Here is a 20,433-nt window from a genome sequence, read left to right as displayed (position 1 = left end):
AGCAAATCAGCATATTAGAATGATTTCTGAAGGATCATGTGACACTGAAGACTGGAGTAATGATGCTGAAAATACAGCTGCGCATCACAGAAATAAATTACTTTTTAAAATATATTCAATTTGAAAACAGTTGTTTCAAATTGAAATAATCTTTCACAATTTTCTGTATTTTTGACCAAATAAAATCAACCTTGATGAGAATAATGATGAAAATACGATTTAAAAAAAAATCACATTTATTCCAAACATTTGATGAATAGTTTATGTACCAAAACAATGACACGTATGCAATAAATTATGTGCATACCATTCATTATTTTACAACTACAGTGTACATATACAGTATATTCACCATATGAACTTCTGGATGAAAAACAATGAAAAATGCAAACGCTCACTCTTCTGGTTTGATGCCCAGTCTCTCGCCGCGGTCCATATTGAGCGTTCCTGCTCCCTGACCGTAGCCGTATCCTTTCGGGCCGTACTTTTTACCGTAGCAAGACTTGCAGTAGATTTCCTGGTCATGGATGGCCAATGTGGTGCTGTCTAACCCTTTTCTACAGACCACTGGAGGAGAGAAAACACCGATTTGAACGTGGAAAATAAGAGCTGCTTTTCCATGCAAAACTCACTGCTGCAATGCTAAAGTGCAGATATATGGTTGCTAATGGGTTTTAAATGGATTTTAGCATGTTGTTATGCAGGTTACAAAGAGGAATAACACATCTCTTTTGGAGTTAGAGACTTAAACCTTTAACTCAAAGTATGAGCAATAATAATAGTCATGCCACCGCTAATAATCTATCATTTTAACCCCATGATTAGAGGCCAGAATGCAATGTGTTTATCATGTGATTTTGTGGTTTTGTCAGCTGACTTTGGCTTAGTATGAGACATTGTCCCAGAGAGACAAACACGAATCCACAGCAGGGAGGTTAACACCCTTTATTATTCATTCAGCTGAACAAAACATCCCTGAACTCCATCATTCTCATTATAAATCCCGTAAAAACATCAGGTGACTGTCCACATTTGACCAGCAAGCTCCTGCAAACAGCCAGAGTCATTGAAAACGTAGAGGAAATGCGGTGAAAACACAGACGGAGAGACAAAAGGGTTTCAGCGCTCATTAAACTCATCATCGTCTCGCTCTGAGCAGAATGGCTTTTGTGGCCCACTGCAAATAAACACCACTCATGTGGGCCGCATTGTTTTTATCGTTTTGGTAGCAAAGCGCTAATGTGGAGCATGTGCGTTCAGCCGTAGTGAGATCTCACAAAAATACACACAGCACTGGTGTTTGGACAGGTCACTGCAGGACAAATAAAGTCAGAAAAATATCACTGAATATCGAGGAATTTTAATTTTAATATTTAAATTGGTATTTATTTATTTATTTTAATTTTAATAAAAAAATGCTGTCACAAAATCTGCCCAGTTCTTGTGTAACTTCAAATTCCCCCCAAAAATAAATATTTTTCCTAAAGAAAATGAAGCCCATTTAAAGAATTTTAAACATTGCATTTTTGCAACAGCATTTATAGTCATTTATATTCATTTATATTCACAAAAAAAAAAAAATTATTACCATAATGTATACTTTTGCTGGTTTTAAAATTTATTTATTTATTTACTATTTTTTTGCAGTAATGTGAATAACCACCAAAACTTCTGGTCATTACAAAACAAAACAAAACAAAATAAAATAAAATAAAATAAAATAAAATAATTTTCATTAAAATAAAGGCTCTGTTTTTGTTATGCAAAACATAATGGCTTAATTTTTCCTTTGATTTTGGGGTGAAATGTAATCTGGACCTATTATCGTGAGAAATAAAATAAAATAATAAAATAAAATAAAATCAATTAAAACATGCTTAATTGTCATTTAAAAAAGGCTGTTTTTGTTATGCAAAATATAATTGCTTTATTTTTTCCTTTGATTTTGGGGTGAAATGTGCCCTAGACATATTATGGTGAGATTCACCTGAACAGTAAAGTGTTGTGTTTCACTTACTGCAGAGGAAGCAGCACTTGTGAAAACTCCCCCCGTCACACTGGACCTCTTCAGCGTGGTACACCGTCCCACGGCAGGCGCCGCATTTGTTTCCTCCACCCCAGTTTGGCATGATGAAAAACTGTGAAGAGAGAAAATACAATTACCTCTTGAGTACCATCGCTTTAAAAGGAAACAAATCCATCCTGTGAAGTTCCGAGATCAACCTCAGGAAAATGTCCAGGTGTGCTGGACGTCTACAGGCGTGTTGTGAAGCGTTTCACTATTTATGACCACATACTGAGCCACTAAATTTCCATAAAAACCCACTTCATCCGTCTGGACTAATAAAGTAAACACCCTGTAGGCGTCTGGAGACCCCAACATCAAAACACACCGAGACCACCAGGAGCTACGGGACAGTGGAGAGTCAAATAGAGCCAATGAGTCTCTTGTTAAAAGTACAATGTCTGTTAGTAAAAGGCAAAACAACCACATGAATAAAACAGCAGTCAGACATTTCAAAGGGTCAGTTCAATTTGCTCAGTTAGTCAAATAAAATGATATCAGACCTCTCCAACAATATTCAAATAAAATGGCTAAGTGCTCATAAACTTCAGTCATCGCTGGAAAACATGAGCTGTTCTCTGTAAAATGACATCTGAATATTAATGAATGCAGCATGAAAAGAGTGATTACAGACTGAACACATGTCCAGACATGAGGGAGGACAAGCAAGCATCTCAAGGCCTCAAGAGTTTCCTCAAACCAACATCAGTATCCATGTGTGAATGCATGCACGTGTCTTATATGAAGATCTCCACTGTTAAAGAGTATTCATGCTTGTGTTCATCTGAGGACATTAGAAAAAGTTCCATAAATGCATGATAATACCACTGTGTTTAACACTAACATAATAGAGAAAGAATGTCACGATATTCCCCAATGTATAGAGCAGTAACACACCAAATAACATGAATATGATAAGTACTGCCACAGGACTTATTTTCTAAGTGCATCTAATAGTTTAGGAAAATTAATTGTATCAATCATGCAAATTGCATACTTATCGATGATAAACATTTCATCCGTTTGCATGTTTAGTTTTAACTCCCAGGTATAGAACATGTAAATATTTAATTGGTAAGTACTAAATAGGGATAAATATTAAATGTAAAATATTAAACAGATAAATATTAAATAAGCAACAAATATAAAGTAGCGCATCTTTTTGTGGTTTTGTCATATATTATGTCAATTTTAAGTATTACCAATAATGAATTATTCATTTTAAATACTTGTAGAACTGACACTGTATCTAAAAACACTTTCACACACTCGAAACGAACTTATTATGAATGTTTAGCGGAGTTTCCTCACTTTTAATCCAACTGCTGAGAATGAGATCACCAGCAGAATAATCTCGATTCAACACAAAACGTATTTTGGGCTCAATAATTGAAATGAGTTTCTCACACAGACACGTTGGCTCTTTAACACGCGATCTATAAGATGCTGTTTAAAAGGCTCCTACCTGAGCTTTCACGTGTTTTCCAGCAGATTCCCAAACTGCTCCAGTGTGAGCGAACTTCAGCAAACAGGCTGGAATGTCATCACGAAATTACAGAGGAAGAAAAGGAGGAGTGTCTTTTTAAACACACACACACACACACACACACACACACACACGTGTTACTTTACGTACTTGACGCATATTATAGTGTCATAGTAGTGAGCTGATTCATATTAATTTATTTATATGTATGTAAGTTTACACTAAGAATATAAAACTGTCATACATGTTCTTTGTGCAGTGGAAACAAACACTCACTGAGATGCTTCACTACTGAGTGTTTATCTTAAGCCCTTTTAAAAGGCTTTGTTGGGAGTTTATTACTTCATTCTAGATTTATGCTGCCTGTAATGTGTCAGACATACCTAAAGAAGATTAATGATCTTTACTGTAATGCTTGCCATTTTAAATAGATGTGGTAAGAATCATTTTATCAAGAGAATCATTTTGTTACATGCCATGAACCTATCTATATACACAGTTTCTAAGAATGGAAAATATGCATGACTTCAAAATAGTTTTATACTATATAAATAAATAAATAAAAATATTTAATATATATATATGTATATATTGGAAAGAAATAAGGAAACCCAGCTAACAGGAAACATTGACTGGGGTTCTGGGAAGGTTCTCTCAATGTTAGGGACAAACGTTCTTCCGCTAACGTTACTAAAACGTTCGTTCAACGTTATCTGGTCTTTAATAAAGTTTAAAACGTTAGCACAAAAATGTTACTTATACATCATTCATGGAACGTTTTCTGAAACATTTTAGTTGGACTCTGGTCTAACATTTTTCAAATGTTACTAATTGTTTCAGAACTTTCTGAGAACACTCAAAAGTAACATTCCCATGATGTTTGCAAATTATAAAATGGAATGTTTCCTTAATGTTTGTATATCCTTCAACGCGGAAGTAAGCCGTTTTCTGTGAATGTGCGAGACTTCCGGTTCACTAGCCGCTGTAGGGAAATAACCAGAAGAATAACAAAGTGCAGTAAATGGTAAAAATGTTTGCACTACAAACCAGTGTGTAAGATAATACATTCAAATAATATGGTAAGACACACCAGTTTGCAATATCAAGGAGCAAAACAAGCTGTTTTGTACAGGTAAAAATAGCTGGACACAGACACCGGAAGCCAGACCCATAAAAATTACAAATGGCCACACCTGCTCTTATGGGAAAAATAAGGTGGATAAGCAAAAAAAAACGGATGTTTTGATTGTTCAGAGAACATGTAGAAATAACATTTTCATAGCTCACTAGGAACATTCTTAGAACATACTTTTGTTAGCTGAGAAAGGGCCAGAACAGAATATTGCACCCAATGCACATTTGATATGAATAATGTTGACGGTTCCACCATAACACACAGACAGGCATCATTAATTATACTAATTAACTGAGCTTTGAGGACAATTTCACTCTGCGGTGTGTGAGGTATGGTGTGTGTGAGAGAGGCCTGATGAATGACTCATTAAAGCCATTCAGAAATCAGCTGTGCAGTGATACCCAGCATGCATCACTTGTCATTTTGGGAGCTGATACACTTGGACATAAATAGAATTGACCAAAATTGACCCCAAAAAATATGAGGACACGGAATGTCACTGTATAAACACAGAATATTAAGCCAAGTGTCATTTATTTGCACACTTTTCAAGCAGAATATTTCAGAAAAAGAAGTTTGCTAGGTTCAAATGATGAAACAATAGGAAAAAAGTACTGTGCACATTCCATATTTTGATATTTTAAAACCACATTTTGCTGTTTTTATGTGTAATAATACAGCAGCGCAGAAGTACGCTGCCATTTCTTCCAGTGTCTTCATCCAGGCCTTCATCTGGAATGCATATAACACTAAAAGAAGGAATTTATAGTGAACGGCACAAGATTGGAAAGAAAGAGGGAATGAAAAACAGATGTAGCATTCTGTCCGTTTTATGGTAAAACTGGACTCCGGCTGAGCAATGGCACGTGCGTGAGAAATTAAAACATAAGATTTGATTATTTAGGTTTCCGTGCATGTGTCTGTTTCTGACGTGAGCTCTTTTACCCATGAAAGAGCTTCTGGAATCAGCTGTTTGACGGCTCATTCAGACTGTGTCTTGTGCCATATTTACAAAGCCTATGGTATTTATGCACTATGTTTGGTTAATTTTGTGTAATTGTTTGGTCTCAGATATGATTATTTCTGAGAAATCAATAGTCTTTTCTGAGGTTTACTGGTCTGTTAATGTCAAAATGCAGGTTATTGCTATTCATACAGGGTTTATTGTGATGATAAAATGGGTTGCCAGGTGTGTTTGTGTGTAAGCAGCACTACTGAACATTGAAATGTCACCAAGCCTATACTATATTGGTCTAAATTAGATAATTATACAAAACTATAATACAGACCACACACACACACACACACACACACACACTTCTAATTAGGGGTGTTTGCTCAGGCCTGCTCACTGTTATTATAACACATTTAGTGATTTAAATAAACTCTTGACCCTATAGGAATTAAACTTAAGTGTAATTCTTGTTAAATATGGGTCTTAAATGCAAAGAAAATGGCACACAATAGGTTAGATGCCATATTGAATTTAATGCAGATGAAAACGAGGCTACAAAGGCACGCACTAAAGGCCCAAGATCACCTAATTGTTACAACTCACAACTTTCAAACTGTTGTATGGAGTTTTTGACTACTGAAAGTTTCTTTTCTCTCTCTCTCTCTCGAAACGTCCAAAAAATAAATATGGCGCTACACTTACTATTTGGGTTTATTTTAAAGCAACTGTACTTAGTTTTATCTACTTTTGCGACTTTAACAGAACACAGTAGTTAGTGATAAATGAAACACATGTTTAAGTACTACACCAAAACTGACAAAAAATAAAAAAATATATAAAGGTAAACAAAGCTATAAAAAACTAATAAAAATAACAAACGCACAACAAAATTGAAATGCAAATTGAAAATCTTCTAATATATTCTAAGAATGACAAAATTAATAAAAATCAAACTAAAATCAAAATGAAAACTGAAAATCTAAAAATAAAATCTAATTCAATATGTTCCAAGAATGACAAAATTACAAAAAATCAAACAAGAATTAAAAATTAAAATCTAAAAAGCTAATTCAAAATATTATAAATACTATAATACACTGTAAAATTATTTTGTAAGTTTAAGTTAAACTGCTAAAATGAATAAAATTGACAAAAATAAATGAACGCTAAATAGAGATACAAAACACACACACACACACACACACACACACAAATGGCAAAGGCACAACAAAATTGAAATGAAAAAGTTTTTGACTACTTAAAGTTTCTTTTCTCTCTCTCTCTCGAAACGTCCAAAAATAAATATGGCGCTACACTTACTATAGCGGTGTTTTGGGTTTATTTCAAAGCAACTGTACGTAGTTTTATCTATTTTTGCGACTTTAGAGCCCCCGTCAGTTAAGTGAGTGGAATTCACTACTGTCGTAAATATATCCCTGTCGCGCATTTGTTGCTGCCGTAAAGCAATCCGCACTTTTCGCGGAATTTCGTACCCGCTCACCAAACTTACAGTTCCAGAACAGACGTTTTGGAAAAATAAACTTAAGCTATTCGCCTTATCATAAGTTTGTACCATGCTGAAACTGATATTTCAAGGTAATTAAAAAAAAAATTTTTTTTTAAAGACATTTCATGGTTCCATGTGTTCTAATAGTTTCACTGATACACTGTGATCGTTTTAATATAAAAATCTCAGAGGACAAATTATTATGAAAGATTTTGCCCTTTGTTTCCGAGATGAATCCCTAAAAACATAATTTTTTTGTATATGCTGCCATCTTGTGGTCACACAAAATTAAGCCCATTCCCCTACAAAATCAAGAGAATGCACGATTTAACAAATATTATATTTTACATATTTATTTTGTATTACATGTATGACACCTGTGTCCATACATAAAATGATTGAAAATATATCTGATAAACACAAAAGCACCGCAGATTCAGCAGTGCAGCTTTAAACATCCAACAAAGACATTTAAACACTGACAGATATAAAAATTAACATGTATATAAAATATTCAATGCTACGAGTTACAGTAAATAACTGTAAATACTGTACAGCTCTATGGATTAAACCATGTTGTGTGAAATTCAATCCAAATGTATGTTTCCAAAAATAATTTATTACTAGTCTACAAAGAGTTCATACACAAACATACTTGGTTTCAAAACAGTACAGTACTGTGATATTTCTGCTTTGCTCCAGTGATTGCAGATCATATTCACTGGTCATTCAAGTATGTCTTTGTTTCCTATTGGTTTCACAGATGTAGCACCTCAAACTTTACCAGTGTCAACAATTACAACCATTATTTTGTTCTTTATCCCCAAATACACTCAGAATTCATTCGTTCTCTGTGGCGAAGGCATCATGTAACAAATACATTTCTAAGGCATGTCGGCTTCACCAGTATGGCACTTCTACAAACTGTTTACCTGTGAAATAGTGAACATACTATTGAGCAGATCTGTGTATTTTTCTCTCAGAGACTGATCCAGACTTAATTCATTTTCACATTTTTAAATATGTAGTGCTAGAGCTGGATTGTTGATTTTAGCCTCTGGAATACTATAATAAATAATAACGGTAAACACTCAGGTAGGATGTCAAATGAACTCCAAAATACTATCAAAAGTGGTGGGGGAAAACAGAAATACAGCCACAAGAGGGCGTGTAACAGACTAAAACCAATATCACACTAGTATCTGCCCTCTTATTCTGATGTTCACTACTCAGTAAACAGGAAATGTTCATTTCATCAGAAAGAATTCAAGTCAAATTTTGCTGTGTAATGCTGTTTCTGTCTCTGGCACTGTAGCACCACAGAAGCATGAAAATGTAATGACACAAACGCAGCAGCTAATTTAATTGGCTGTGGCGTGTCCGATGTCCAGCCTCCTCTGGGCGGAGCCTCTTTTGCGTGCCGCCGGTGGGGTGCTGAGAGACCTAAAGGCTCCAGGCGTCTCGAAGAAAGATTTGGACCCCACTGCCGCTTCCTTTGGTGTCACAGGAGTCTGAAATAGCAGACGTGAGAAGGTCAGAAACACTATATATAAAACGTACTAATGTTTGAAATGCATACAATTTTTTTTAAACAGCAGTGTGGCACCAAAATAATTTTTTGACAAAACAAAAATTAAAGTTCTCATTTACCCTGAAAACTGAAAATAACCGAAAACAACATGCGCAAACTGGTTTTGTTCAATAAAACCATATAATTATTTGCTTTTGATATTTTATTTGAATATATATATGCATTTTAAGTCATTTTAAAGTCTATTAATGACAAAATTACAAAAAATCAAACAAGAATTAAAAATTAAAATCTAAAAAGCTAATTCAAAATATTATAAATACTATAATACACTGTAAAATTATTTTGTAAGTTTAAGTTAAACTGCTAAAATGAATAAAATTGACAAAAATAAATGAACGCTAAATAGAGATACAAAACACACACACACACACACACACACACACAAATGGCAAAGGCACAACAAAATTGAAATGAAAAAGTTTTTGACTACTTAAAGTTTCTTTTCTCTCTCTCTCTCGAAACGTCCAAAAATAAATATGGCGCTACACTTACTATAGCGGTGTTTTGGGTTTATTTCAAAGCAACTGTACGTAGTTTTATCTATTTTTGCGACTTTAGAGCCCCCGTCAGTTAAGTGAGTGGAATTCACTACTGTCGTAAATATATCCCTGTCGCGCATTTGTTGCTGCCGTAAAGCAATCCGCACTTTTCGCGGAATTTCGTACCCGCTCACCAAACTTACAGTTCCAGAACAGACGTTTTGGAAAAATAAACTTAAGCTATTCGCCTTATCATAAGTTTGTACCATGCTGAAACTGATATTTCAAGGTAATTAAAAAAAAAATTTTTTTTTAAAGACATTTCATGGTTCCATGTGTTCTAATAGTTTCACTGATACACTGTGATCGTTTTAATATAAAAATCTCAGAGGACAAATTATTATGAAAGATTTTGCCCTTTGTTTCCGAGATGAATCCCTAAAAACATAATTTTTTTGTATATGCTGCCATCTTGTGGTCACACAAAATTAAGCCCATTCCCCTACAAAATCAAGAGAATGCACGATTTAACAAATATTATATTTTACATATTTATTTTGTATTACATGTATGACACCTGTGTCCATACATAAAATGATTGAAAATATATCTGATAAACACAAAAGCACCGCAGATTCAGCAGTGCAGCTTTAAACATCCAACAAAGACATTTAAACACTGACAGATATAAAAATTAACATGTATATAAAATATTCAATGCTACGAGTTACAGTAAATAACTGTAAATACTGTACAGCTCTATGGATTAAACCATGTTGTGTGAAATTCAATCCAAATGTATGTTTCCAAAAATAATTTATTACTAGTCTACAAAGAGTTCATACACAAACATACTTGGTTTCAAAACAGTACAGTACTGTGATATTTCTGCTTTGCTCCAGTGATTGCAGATCATATTCACTGGTCATTCAAGTATGTCTTTGTTTCCTATTGGTTTCACAGATGTAGCACCTCAAACTTTACCAGTGTCAACAATTACAACCATTATTTTGTTCTTTATCCCCAAATACACTCAGAATTCATTCGTTCTCTGTGGCGAAGGCATCATGTAACAAATACATTTCTAAGGCATGTCGGCTTCACCAGTATGGCACTTCTACAAACTGTTTACCTGTGAAATAGTGAACATACTATTGAGCAGATCTGTGTATTTTTCTCTCAGAGACTGATCCAGACTTAATTCATTTTCACATTTTTAAATATGTAGTGCTAGAGCTGGATTGTTGATTTTAGCCTCTGGAATACTATAATAAATAATAACGGTAAACACTCAGGTAGGATGTCAAATGAACTCCAAAATACTATCAAAAGTGGTGGGGGAAAACAGAAATACAGCCACAAGAGGGCGTGTAACAGACTAAAACCAATATCACACTAGTATCTGCCCTCTTATTCTGATGTTCACTACTCAGTAAACAGGAAATGTTCATTTCATCAGAAAGAATTCAAGTCAAATTTTGCTGTGTAATGCTGTTTCTGTCTCTGGCACTGTAGCACCACAGAAGCATGAAAATGTAATGACACAAACGCAGCAGCTAATTTAATTGGCTGTGGCGTGTCCGATGTCCAGCCTCCTCTGGGCGGAGCCTCTTTTGCGTGCCGCCGGTGGGGTGCTGAGAGACCTAAAGGCTCCAGGCGTCTCGAAGAAAGATTTGGACCCCACTGCCGCTTCCTTTGGTGTCACAGGAGTCTGAAATAGCAGACGTGAGAAGGTCAGAAACACTATATATAAAACGTACTAATGTTTGAAATGCATACAATTTTTTTTAAACAGCAGTGTGGCACCAAAATAATTTTTTGACAAAACAAAAATTAAAGTTCTCATTTACCCTGAAAACTGAAAATAACCGAAAACAACATGCGCAAACTGGTTTTGTTCAATAAAACCATATAATTATTTGCTTTTGATATTTTATTTGAATATATATATGCATTTTAAGTCATTTTAAAGTCTATTGTTCGCTTAGGTCTATTTTTACTAAAAAAATAAAATAAAATCATATTACTCGATTATCAAAATAATCGTTAGTGACTGCCCATATTCAGTGCATGATAAAAAAAAAACCCCAAAACAGTATGCAGTAAACTGACCTGTGTTTGTGCTGGCTGAGGGATTTCTTGTGCTCGTGGTCCCTGAGGCGAGAGTGTGGCTGCTGGTAATCTGTGCCCATGATGCTCAGTGCTGTTCAGTGTTTCGACCACACCAAACGCCCCTCCTGCCATCACAAACCGGGCTGGTGACAGCACGGTGGGCACGCTGAAACTCAGACCACTGCTGGCAGCCCCCTCAGCGCCGGAGGTGGGCATTGCACCCGCTATGAGTGGCGAATGCACCAAAAAATACGGCATGGCTACAGCTGGCACACCAGCCTGTGTATGTCCCGCTGGCATGAGGAAGTTCAAACCGTTCAGACCTACAGAAAACAGTAAAATGCAACATTAGAATGAGCTTACAATCAGAAAGACTGACAATCACTGCTCAGGTTTTCCTGTACCTGCTGTGTTGGGAACATAGAGGTAATGAGAGGACAGCAGGGGGTCTTTAGGGCTGGGTGCTCCTGCGTCTTCCTCATTTATTGGCCCAAACGAGGCCTCGTCCCACGGGGAACCTTCTCGAGAGCAGACTGGAGACCTTCTGGCGCTGGAGCTCAGACTCTCAGTCTCACCCTATGGGACATTCACACAAATTACAGGTTTCATAATGACAGTTTATAATATTGCGGATGCCATCTTCACATCATGCTCCATAATCAGGGTCAGAAACATCTGATACATTTCAATTGTATCATATTCATTTCTAGGTAGTTATAAATATTATCAAACATGAGTTGATGTTGATCGAATTTTATTGCATAAAAGCCTAATTATTCTAATTTTACACACAGTAATTAATTTATTTTATTGTATAATTTTTTTTACTATTATTTGATTTAATTTTTCTCATTTTTGTCATATTTATTGCTTATTTTATTTATTTATGTGAAGTTTTCGACAAAATGACAACATTGTCATATATATATGTATATATAAATGTTCTGTTTTATATCAGATACTTTAGTTTAATAATAACATATTTGTATACCACATTTCACATTTTTCGCTTCAAATTTTGTCATTGCTTATTGTCTTAATTTATTTTGTTAAGCTATGTATATATTATATATATATATATATATATATCTATCTGGCTCATAACACTCACCATTTCACTTTCTATGGAAGCTGAGCGGTTGCTTCGTTTAGCTGTCTGATCCTCATCCTCTTCCTCTTGTCTCTCTCTCTTCTTCAGATGTCCCTCCCTGTGGCCTGAGACGGGTGACCCGTGGGTGACGGCGTCTGGGACGTGTCCGCTGTACACCATGAGCAGGGGTGTTTGTGGCAGACCGGGCAGGTACGCTAACGGGTGAGGAGCGAACTGGGCTGAAATGGGCAGTGATGCATAAGGCACATCTGCTTGAAGAGGCACCACCAGTGACGACACTACAGGACTTCCACTGAACAGAACACAGTAGTTAGTGATCATTGACAACTAAATGAAATACATATGTTTAAGTACTACAAATATCAAAACTGACAAAAAATTAATTAAAGCTAAACAGAGCTATGAAAAACTAATACAAATAACAAACGCACAACAAAATTGAAATGAAAATTGAAAATCTAAAAATAAAAGCTAATTCAAAATACTAATATATTCTAATAAGAATGACAAAATTACTAAAAATCTAAAGAATTAAAACTGAAAATCTAAAATGCTAATTCTAAATATTATTATAAATACTATAATGCACTGTAAAATTATTTTTTTAAAATTTTTGTACGTTTAAGTTGAAGTACTAACATTAATAAAATTGACAAAAATAAATTAACGCTAAATAGAGATACAAAACACACACAAATAAAAATGGTAAAAGCACAACAGAATTAAAATTAAAAAAAAGTGAAATTCTAAAAATAAAAGCTAATTTAAAATATTATAATAAACTACAAACATTATTTTTCTAAGTTGTAAATAAAACCATTATTGGAGGACATTTGACAAGAAAATACTAGTTTTTCTACTTCAAAATTTCATGTTTAATTCAATGTGTTACTTGCTATTTCTTTGTGAAATTTACTAGCAATTTCTGCGTGGAAATTCTTTCTACACCAATTTTTCAGTGTAGTATATGAATAATTCTAAATTAACATTGTTAGTAATCAAGAGCACAATGGTTATGCATTAACTTCAGGTTTGAACCTACAACTTTTCAGCCTAGATCTTTACGCAGTGTTTGTAAATGGCTAAAGTTTGAAATATGTGTACATTTCTGCAAATACCAGTTTTATACAGGTGGACTCACCTGTCTCCAAACTGCAGTCGACACACTGCGCTGGTGTTCACACTCTTCCTAGAATAATCCACCGGCTCGTCTGAAAATACAAACACAAAAAAACGTCACATAAACTACAATTACATCAAATGTAAACATTACACTAATATTATGGTATTAGCTCTCACCTGTAGAACGTCTGTGAGGTGTGCTGGGGGCGGAGCTTATCCGCCTTTGATTGACAGAAGGGGCAGGAATGACCTGGAAGGAGGAGTGACGCGTCATCTTCTCCCGTCGTTCCCCGGTGGAACTGATCTGAGCTTCTGAGACTCTCAAATCGTCTGAATCTAAAAGACATGCAACAATATTCACAATATAATCACACTGAAGAGACTAAAAGCAATTTTCACGTGTTTAAACAGGACGTACCGCAGCTGCTGTGGAAATCGGCGGGTCCAATCCATTTGAAGACGGGTTTACGGCTCTTTTCCTCTCTTACATGAAGTTTCTTGATCAGATTCAGGCTGGTCAGGACATTAGCGATATCATACAAACGTCGCACCTTAGCTAAACACACACAAAAAAAGATTGCGAGCTACTTCTTAGTCATTAAGGAAATGCATAATATTTAAAATATTAAATCTGGCTGATGTCTTACTTTTATACTTGCTTTGGCTGGACTCATCCTGACCCTCTTCGATCAGGATCTTTGCAGCCGTATCGAGGGTAACGGTCTGTGTTCTGGACACCAGAAACAGCATGACAAACTTCTGGCTCATGATACGGAGTGATTTGTCCTTCCGCCTGCTGGAGGCCGCTGTATGAGAGAGATAAACCATGCTGTAAAACACGTAAAAGTTGTCGTTTAACGCATTAATGCATTAGTCTTTACAATAAAGGTCTTCGGAGAATCATACAGCAACTTAAGAAACAGTAAAAAAAATGTCTCTTGATAAGTCGAGGAATTATGCTTTTTCAGTTTTAACAATTGTGGTGCTGAAAAAGATGATGGAAGACATGAATAAAGGATGAGTGAATAAATTTGAGGTGACTGGCAGGAGAAAATCAGAGTAAGTGGATATGAGGAATGGCATGATTGCTCGGTGAATTGGCTGGTCGAGAGATTCCGGCCCTCATGATGGGATGGTAATAAGCTTTTGTTAGAAAGGAAAGCCGTTGCTTAGCGACAGCGGCCACATGGGACAAGAAGCCAGCAAACACAATAACCACATCAGAGGATCCAGACGAGGACAGCAGGATGCTTCATTTCTTCATCAAGACATCAAACTCAGGAAACACGAAGAGATTCATTTGAATGCTCAAATCTAGAGAAATTAAACACTTGGCTACTGAGCAAACAGACGAACAAATAAATATAGATCTGAGACATCTGAGTGGATTAAAATCACTCGCTTTGGACAATTATAAAGTTTGGCGGTGTTATAAAACAGTTTAACAGGCTAAAATCATTAGGGGCTTTTATTTCATCATCAGCTCATTTTGGAAACAGAAAACAGCTTTCAAATAGCATCAATTTTTTCTAACGTGCATTTTAAAAATCAGATGATTTCATTTCATTTGAAGCATGGAAAATTACAGTATATGCTGGAGTTTTTTTTTTTTATAAATACAAACAGAATTTTAATTGTCAGAATTAACATAAATAATTATTATATTTGCCATAACTTCTATATTTGTGCATCTAATAGAAAAAGATGACATTAGTGTTAATTTACTATTACTGAAATACTATTATAGTTTTTATTAATATATATATTTTTTAATTATATTTTCTTTTTTCATTGTAATTTTAGTTTAGGTTTGAGTAATTTTGTGTTTTTGCCATTTATATATATATATATATTTAAATTTCTCTATAGTTTTTTATTAATTTTATTTAAGTTTTAGTTATTTTAGTAGAGTTAAACTAAATGAAAATGAGAAATGAAGAATGTTTTTAAAATGATTTAAAATAAGTTTATTTTAGTTAATGTAACAAAGGTTTATGGTTTTAGCTAACTATAATAACCTGGCATCACATACTAATTTATTTCAAGTTTTTTTTATTTTTATAATATTACTATATATTTTAAAACCATATCTGCTTAAGTTATAAGCAGACATAGTACCTGTAGCTATGCTATAGTTACATATGAACTATATTATTACTGATTAAGTGTAGTTTCTCCAAACAAAGGTCAACAGTGATGTGATTTAATCAAATCACCCCTACAAGAACTCAGCAAACACCAACATGTCTAAACCTGCAGCTTCATCTTTCTCTTTGAATAATTAGCTTCCCTCTTCAGCCTGTCTGTGAGAGCGTGGCCATTTATAACAAAGAGTCCCGGTGCTATGATGGGATTACCAGTGATCAACACAAAGACCTGGTAACCAGTGTTGTGATGCCCGAGACACTGTTAACGGGTGACCGATTAATGGAGATACTAATAATGGTGTTAATGGGGCAACTGCCACTATGGTTTCAATGTAAACCTTTTATGTGCAATATAGCAAATGACAGTATATGCATCATGCAACCAGGCAGATGGGGTTTTAAATCTTTTTTTTTTTTTGCAATGCAAACTGAATACTTTTACAAGTATGGGTGTCATACCGTGCGAGTTTTGCATGTGGTGGGCAGCACACGGGCTGCTTCCCCCTCTCTGGTTCATCTGCAGATGGTAGCCCTGCTCGCGACCCGCCTGATGGAGATCCTGCAGGGTCTGTGGCAGTCCTGAGCGTCCGTGCCACACGTACAGGTTCTTAGCCATTCTGCTCACCAGCATCAGAGACTCCAGCACGTTCACAATGTCGTAGATACGACGCCTCTCAACGCCTGCATCACAGTTGCCAGTTACTACTTGTGGACATTTTGCAATTTTTAATTAACAGCGATTTTATGTTTGGGCGATGTGTCGGAAGCACTTTTATTTTGATGGCGTGTAGGACTTTTATTTTGTGCATGAGAACTGTTAAACAAAGAAAGTAAATGGTATATGAAATATTATAGTGTTTACTTTTCTATTATTAGTAAAAGATCGGTATACACTATAATACTTTCTCATCTACTGTCAGCATTCAGCAAACGCATTTATTTGTGAAAAATACTATAATAGGATTACAGAATCAAGAAGTTGCCATCTAAAGTATAAATCTGTTTAGTTTCCAATTTATTTTTCATAAAGTTCTAATTTATGTTTTTCATGAAATTCATTTTCAAATCATTTATTTCAAAATTTTTTAAATATGTAAAATATAAATACATAAATCCGTTTAAGGATTTAAAAAAAAATCAAGTTCAAATTTTTTTTCATGCAATTCACTTTCAAATAATTTATTTCTAATTTTTTAAATATTATGCAAAATATAAATACATAAATCTGTTTAAGGATTTTTTTTATCAAGTTCTATTTTTTTTATGCAATTCACTTTCAAATAATTTAATTCTAGTTTTGTAAATATTATGTAAAATATAAATACATAAATCTGTTTAAGGATTTTTTTATCAAGCTCTAATTATTTTTTCATGCAATTCACTTTCAAATCATTTATTTCTAGTTTTGTAAATATTATGGAACATATATATATATAATTTCAGCAATTGTTATGCATATTTTACTGTCTTTAAATCAAATAGTGTGATATCATATATATCTGCTTTATATCGCCCATCTGCCACCCTTTTCTCTGCGATATCGAACCACTATTTCATTATATTTTATACAGAAATAAGGGATTTGATGAGTTATTTTCTCTTACCTAAGCGTGTGGCCACCTCATCCAGAGAAATATTGATGCTCTCAGAGGTTTCTGGGTAATCAGAGTACAAGGCCAGAAATTTTTGACACAAAAGCCCCAAACTCTTTTGTTTGCGACTGGGTCTCCTCTCAGAATCGTCTAGTGCTTCATACTGAAATAAAGAGAGATAAAACCAGCTAAAACTACTGAGCATATGAAGATACTGAACATATTTAAGATGAATTGCATGCTGTGAGCCGCTGTGGATAAAAGCATCTTAAGTTTCAAATCATTACACCAATTTAGACGTATTCTCTTAATACCTGGCAGGGGTCGTCAAGCTCTTCCTCTTCATCCCCATCTACAGCCTTCTCTTCATTTTCAATGGGTCTGAAGTGGGTTTTCTTCATCTCTCTGTCGCGGATGTCTGGGCTGGCGGCACTGATCAGCATTTTCAGGTTGGCTGTCGGGGTCCAGGGGTCCGGATGGGCCCTCTCTACGTGTTTAATGGGGGTTATGTGGGTGATATCCGGGCTGGAAACTCTCCTATGTCCGTTCACAGACTCACACTTCAGTGGGGTCATTTTCTTTCCGTCCATGCAGATGTTCTCCTGAATTCACAGTAAAAGTGAATCTAATGAGGCAGTAGATGCATTATCATGTAATTCAAACAAAAATGATGCTTTAATTACATTTAGATTTCTTACTTTCTGGTTATTCATGTTGCCAGTATCATCCGAGCCTGTCTTATTCACTAGTGTCCTCACACTAAGCAAATCCTTTAAAGTTAAACACTTCATCTCCATCTAAAAAAAGAATATAACCAGCACATTTATGCTATTAGTAAATTACTGAATTATGTTATGAATGACACGAACTTTTGCACTGTTATTAATATATAATACCAACAATTTTACGTTATATAGTATATATCTGCATAAATTACATATCTGAATATAAATATAAACTGATCTGTAAAGTATTCATGTGGTGTTTGTTACTTACTAATGAAGTTATGTTGCCAAAAGTTATTCAAATACTGCTAGTAAATAATACTACGTTATTAGTATATTGGGTATTATATTACAAAATATCCTATTTTATTACATAAGAAACATGACTAATGATCACGTTCTTAAAAAGTGATCTGATCTGATGATAGTGGCAAGATTTTGGCGCAAATATTTTCAGCAGTTGCCTGGTAACGCAACCAATCAGATTCTCAGAAGAAAAAATATGATTAAACTTTTGAAATTATTTATATTGATAAGATTGTCACAGTATTTTATCTGACATTATATTGTCGGAGCTCAGCAGCATGCTTATGATATTAAAAAATACTTTCATATAAATCCTCTCTTTTTCTGATTTTTTTGAATACTAGTAAAATGTTTGTCAGTAAAAATCAGACTTGAGTTTAAGGAGATTTATTTACATTATTTTTTATATTAAACCATGCAAGTCAGGCTTTATATTCTTACCTTAAACTCCCGTTCTTGGATTAAAAATATCCTAAAAACGTAATTAAATCCTGTGAAGTGGTGATCCTTCGTTTTGCTCCTTAAATGAACATATTTTCTCTCCAAATCAGAGGATCATAACTAATAATCTTCTTATTTCAGTCGTACCGGCGGTATGAATCACCCGCTAAAGCTTGTTTTCTGGCGCTCTGAAGAGCTACACCCTCCCTCAGCCAATCACGTAGCCGCTATGCAAATATATCGACGGTGATTGGCCGAACGAGGAGGAAATGCCTCGGAGCGACCGTCGTAGCCAATCAGAGACGCGTTCTGACCAAGCCTGTGGGGGGTTTGGTGGCGGGGCTGTAGGCGCGCTCTTCATTGATCTGCTTCTGCTCTCTCCTGAAGTTTTAAAGGCGCCGCTGTAACTCAGCGGGGACGTAATTAATCACCACAGATGATTAATTGACATTATATAAATGCCAAATGCCTCCTGGCTGCTTTTAATGAGAAGCTCAGGCAGGAACAAAGGTGAGTGACACAGGTGGGATTTTGGCGCGACTGAGGGTTTTGTCGCGGGAAAGAGTGTAATATGAGAAGATACCCCACACCCACAAACTACCCCCACATAAACGCTCTTTCAACGTCATAATCACAGAAATAGAATACTATATTTAATAATAGCCCTCAGAAATAAACAGATAATGTATAGACTAATGTATAAACCCGATGTATCGTAGTCATCACAGTTCAAATGTCATAAAACATGAACATGCATGTATGTACACACATGCTTGTCTAAAACTAAACTAGAAAACTAAATATGCATGAGTAAATATGTAAAAACAGATCAATATAATATCTCATTCATTCATGTAATGGTGCATGTCTTCACTTAAGTTTGTTGTATTTCACTCTTAATTAGGGTTGAAACGATTAGTAGCCATCAGAGCTGGGTAGATTACTTACAAATTGTAATCTGATTCCAAATTACATGACAAACTAATGTAGTTAGTAACGTAATCCATTACATTGCACATTTTAGGTAATATAATAAGAGTACTTTTTGATTACTTTTAGATTACTTTTGACCCAACTCGTTAGTCACAGTGGTTTAAATAGGATAAACTTTCACCATATTGATATAAAAATAGAAACAGAATGAAAATTAACAAAATTAAATGCATTAATGAATTACATTACGTCAAAGTTTCCCAAACTGGGGTTCATTAAGGAACTGCAGGGGGTTCGTGAGTTTAATGAGAAGCTAATGATTAAATGTGCAATTAAAATAAATCATTTTAAGAACATCAAAATAAAATACTACAAAATGAAATATTTTATATGGTTACCTGCATTTCATGTGAATATTAACCAACGTCAGAGAACCGTGAACATGCAAATGTGATACTTAATTATTAAAATATTTATTTTAAAATCAAGTAAATATGACAAAAAAAGTTTGGGAATCCACTATATATATATATATATATATATATATGTATACATATAGAACACTATAAGGTGTTTTAGGAGAGCTAATGTGAATAAAATCATTTATCGGAAATAAAATGTGCACTTTATTTTGTTCCATATATGACTTACAAAAGGAGATGTTAGGCAGAATGATGCATCGTTCAGTCAGAAAGTCTGTCTGTCAATATATTTGTGTGCCAA

The 20,433-nt window shown here is 34.7% G+C and overlaps 2 protein-coding genes across 2 annotated transcripts in view; both read right to left on the bottom strand.

The window, feature by feature from the left end:
- csrp2 (cysteine and glycine-rich protein 2) overlaps positions 1 to 3,620 on the bottom strand; it is a 7,465-nt gene extending 3,845 nt beyond the window's left edge. The window contains exons 1-3 of the mRNA XM_016539548.1: positions 3,531 to 3,620; positions 2,018 to 2,138; positions 399 to 567 (exon numbers count right to left, since the gene is read on the bottom strand). Of these exons, the coding sequence (XP_016395034.1) occupies positions 399 to 567; positions 2,018 to 2,129 (281 nt within the window). The 5' untranslated portion in view covers positions 2,130 to 2,138; positions 3,531 to 3,620. The remainder of the gene's footprint in view (positions 1 to 398; positions 568 to 2,017; positions 2,139 to 3,530) is intronic.
- Positions 3,621 to 10,028: 6,408 nt separating this feature from the next.
- LOC107729144 (transcription factor E2F7) lies at positions 10,029 to 18,920 on the bottom strand. The gene is made up of 13 exons (XM_016539529.1): positions 18,778 to 18,920; positions 18,004 to 18,102; positions 17,620 to 17,907; positions 17,318 to 17,468; positions 16,173 to 16,394; positions 14,214 to 14,372; positions 13,985 to 14,122; positions 13,744 to 13,902; positions 13,586 to 13,655; positions 12,445 to 12,736; positions 11,738 to 11,909; positions 11,334 to 11,656; positions 10,029 to 10,932 (listed from the first exon to the last, which is right to left on the bottom strand). The coding sequence occupies exons 2-13, from the start codon at positions 18,100 to 18,102 to the stop codon at positions 10,783 to 10,785; spliced, it is 2,223 nt and encodes a 740-aa protein (XP_016395015.1). The 5' UTR covers positions 18,778 to 18,920; the 3' UTR covers positions 10,029 to 10,782.
- Positions 18,921 to 20,433: the final 1,513 nt, after the last annotated feature.

The sequence above is a fragment of the Sinocyclocheilus rhinocerous genome, unplaced genomic scaffold (assembly GCF_001515625.1).
Source record: "Sinocyclocheilus rhinocerous isolate Xijiao unplaced genomic scaffold, SAMN03320098_v1.1 scaffold3263, whole genome shotgun sequence".
Taxonomy (NCBI): Eukaryota; Metazoa; Chordata; class Actinopteri; order Cypriniformes; family Cyprinidae; genus Sinocyclocheilus; species Sinocyclocheilus rhinocerous.
This window is presented reverse-complemented; position numbering and strand designations above follow the sequence as displayed.

Excerpts from the sequence above, each read along its gene's own strand:
- LOC107729144 (XM_016539529.1), bottom strand. The coding sequence starts at position 18,102 with ATGGAGATGAAGTGTTTAACTTTAAAGGATTTGCTTAGTGTGAGGACA. Across the intron at positions 17,908-18,003 it reads GCAACATGAATAACCAGAAA|GAGAACATCTGCATGGACGG; the intron begins GTAAGAAATCTA and ends CTGTGAATTCAG. Across the intron at positions 17,469-17,619 it reads AGCTTGACGACCCCTGCCAG|TATGAAGCACTAGACGATTC; the intron begins GTATTAAGAGAA and ends TCTTTATTTCAG.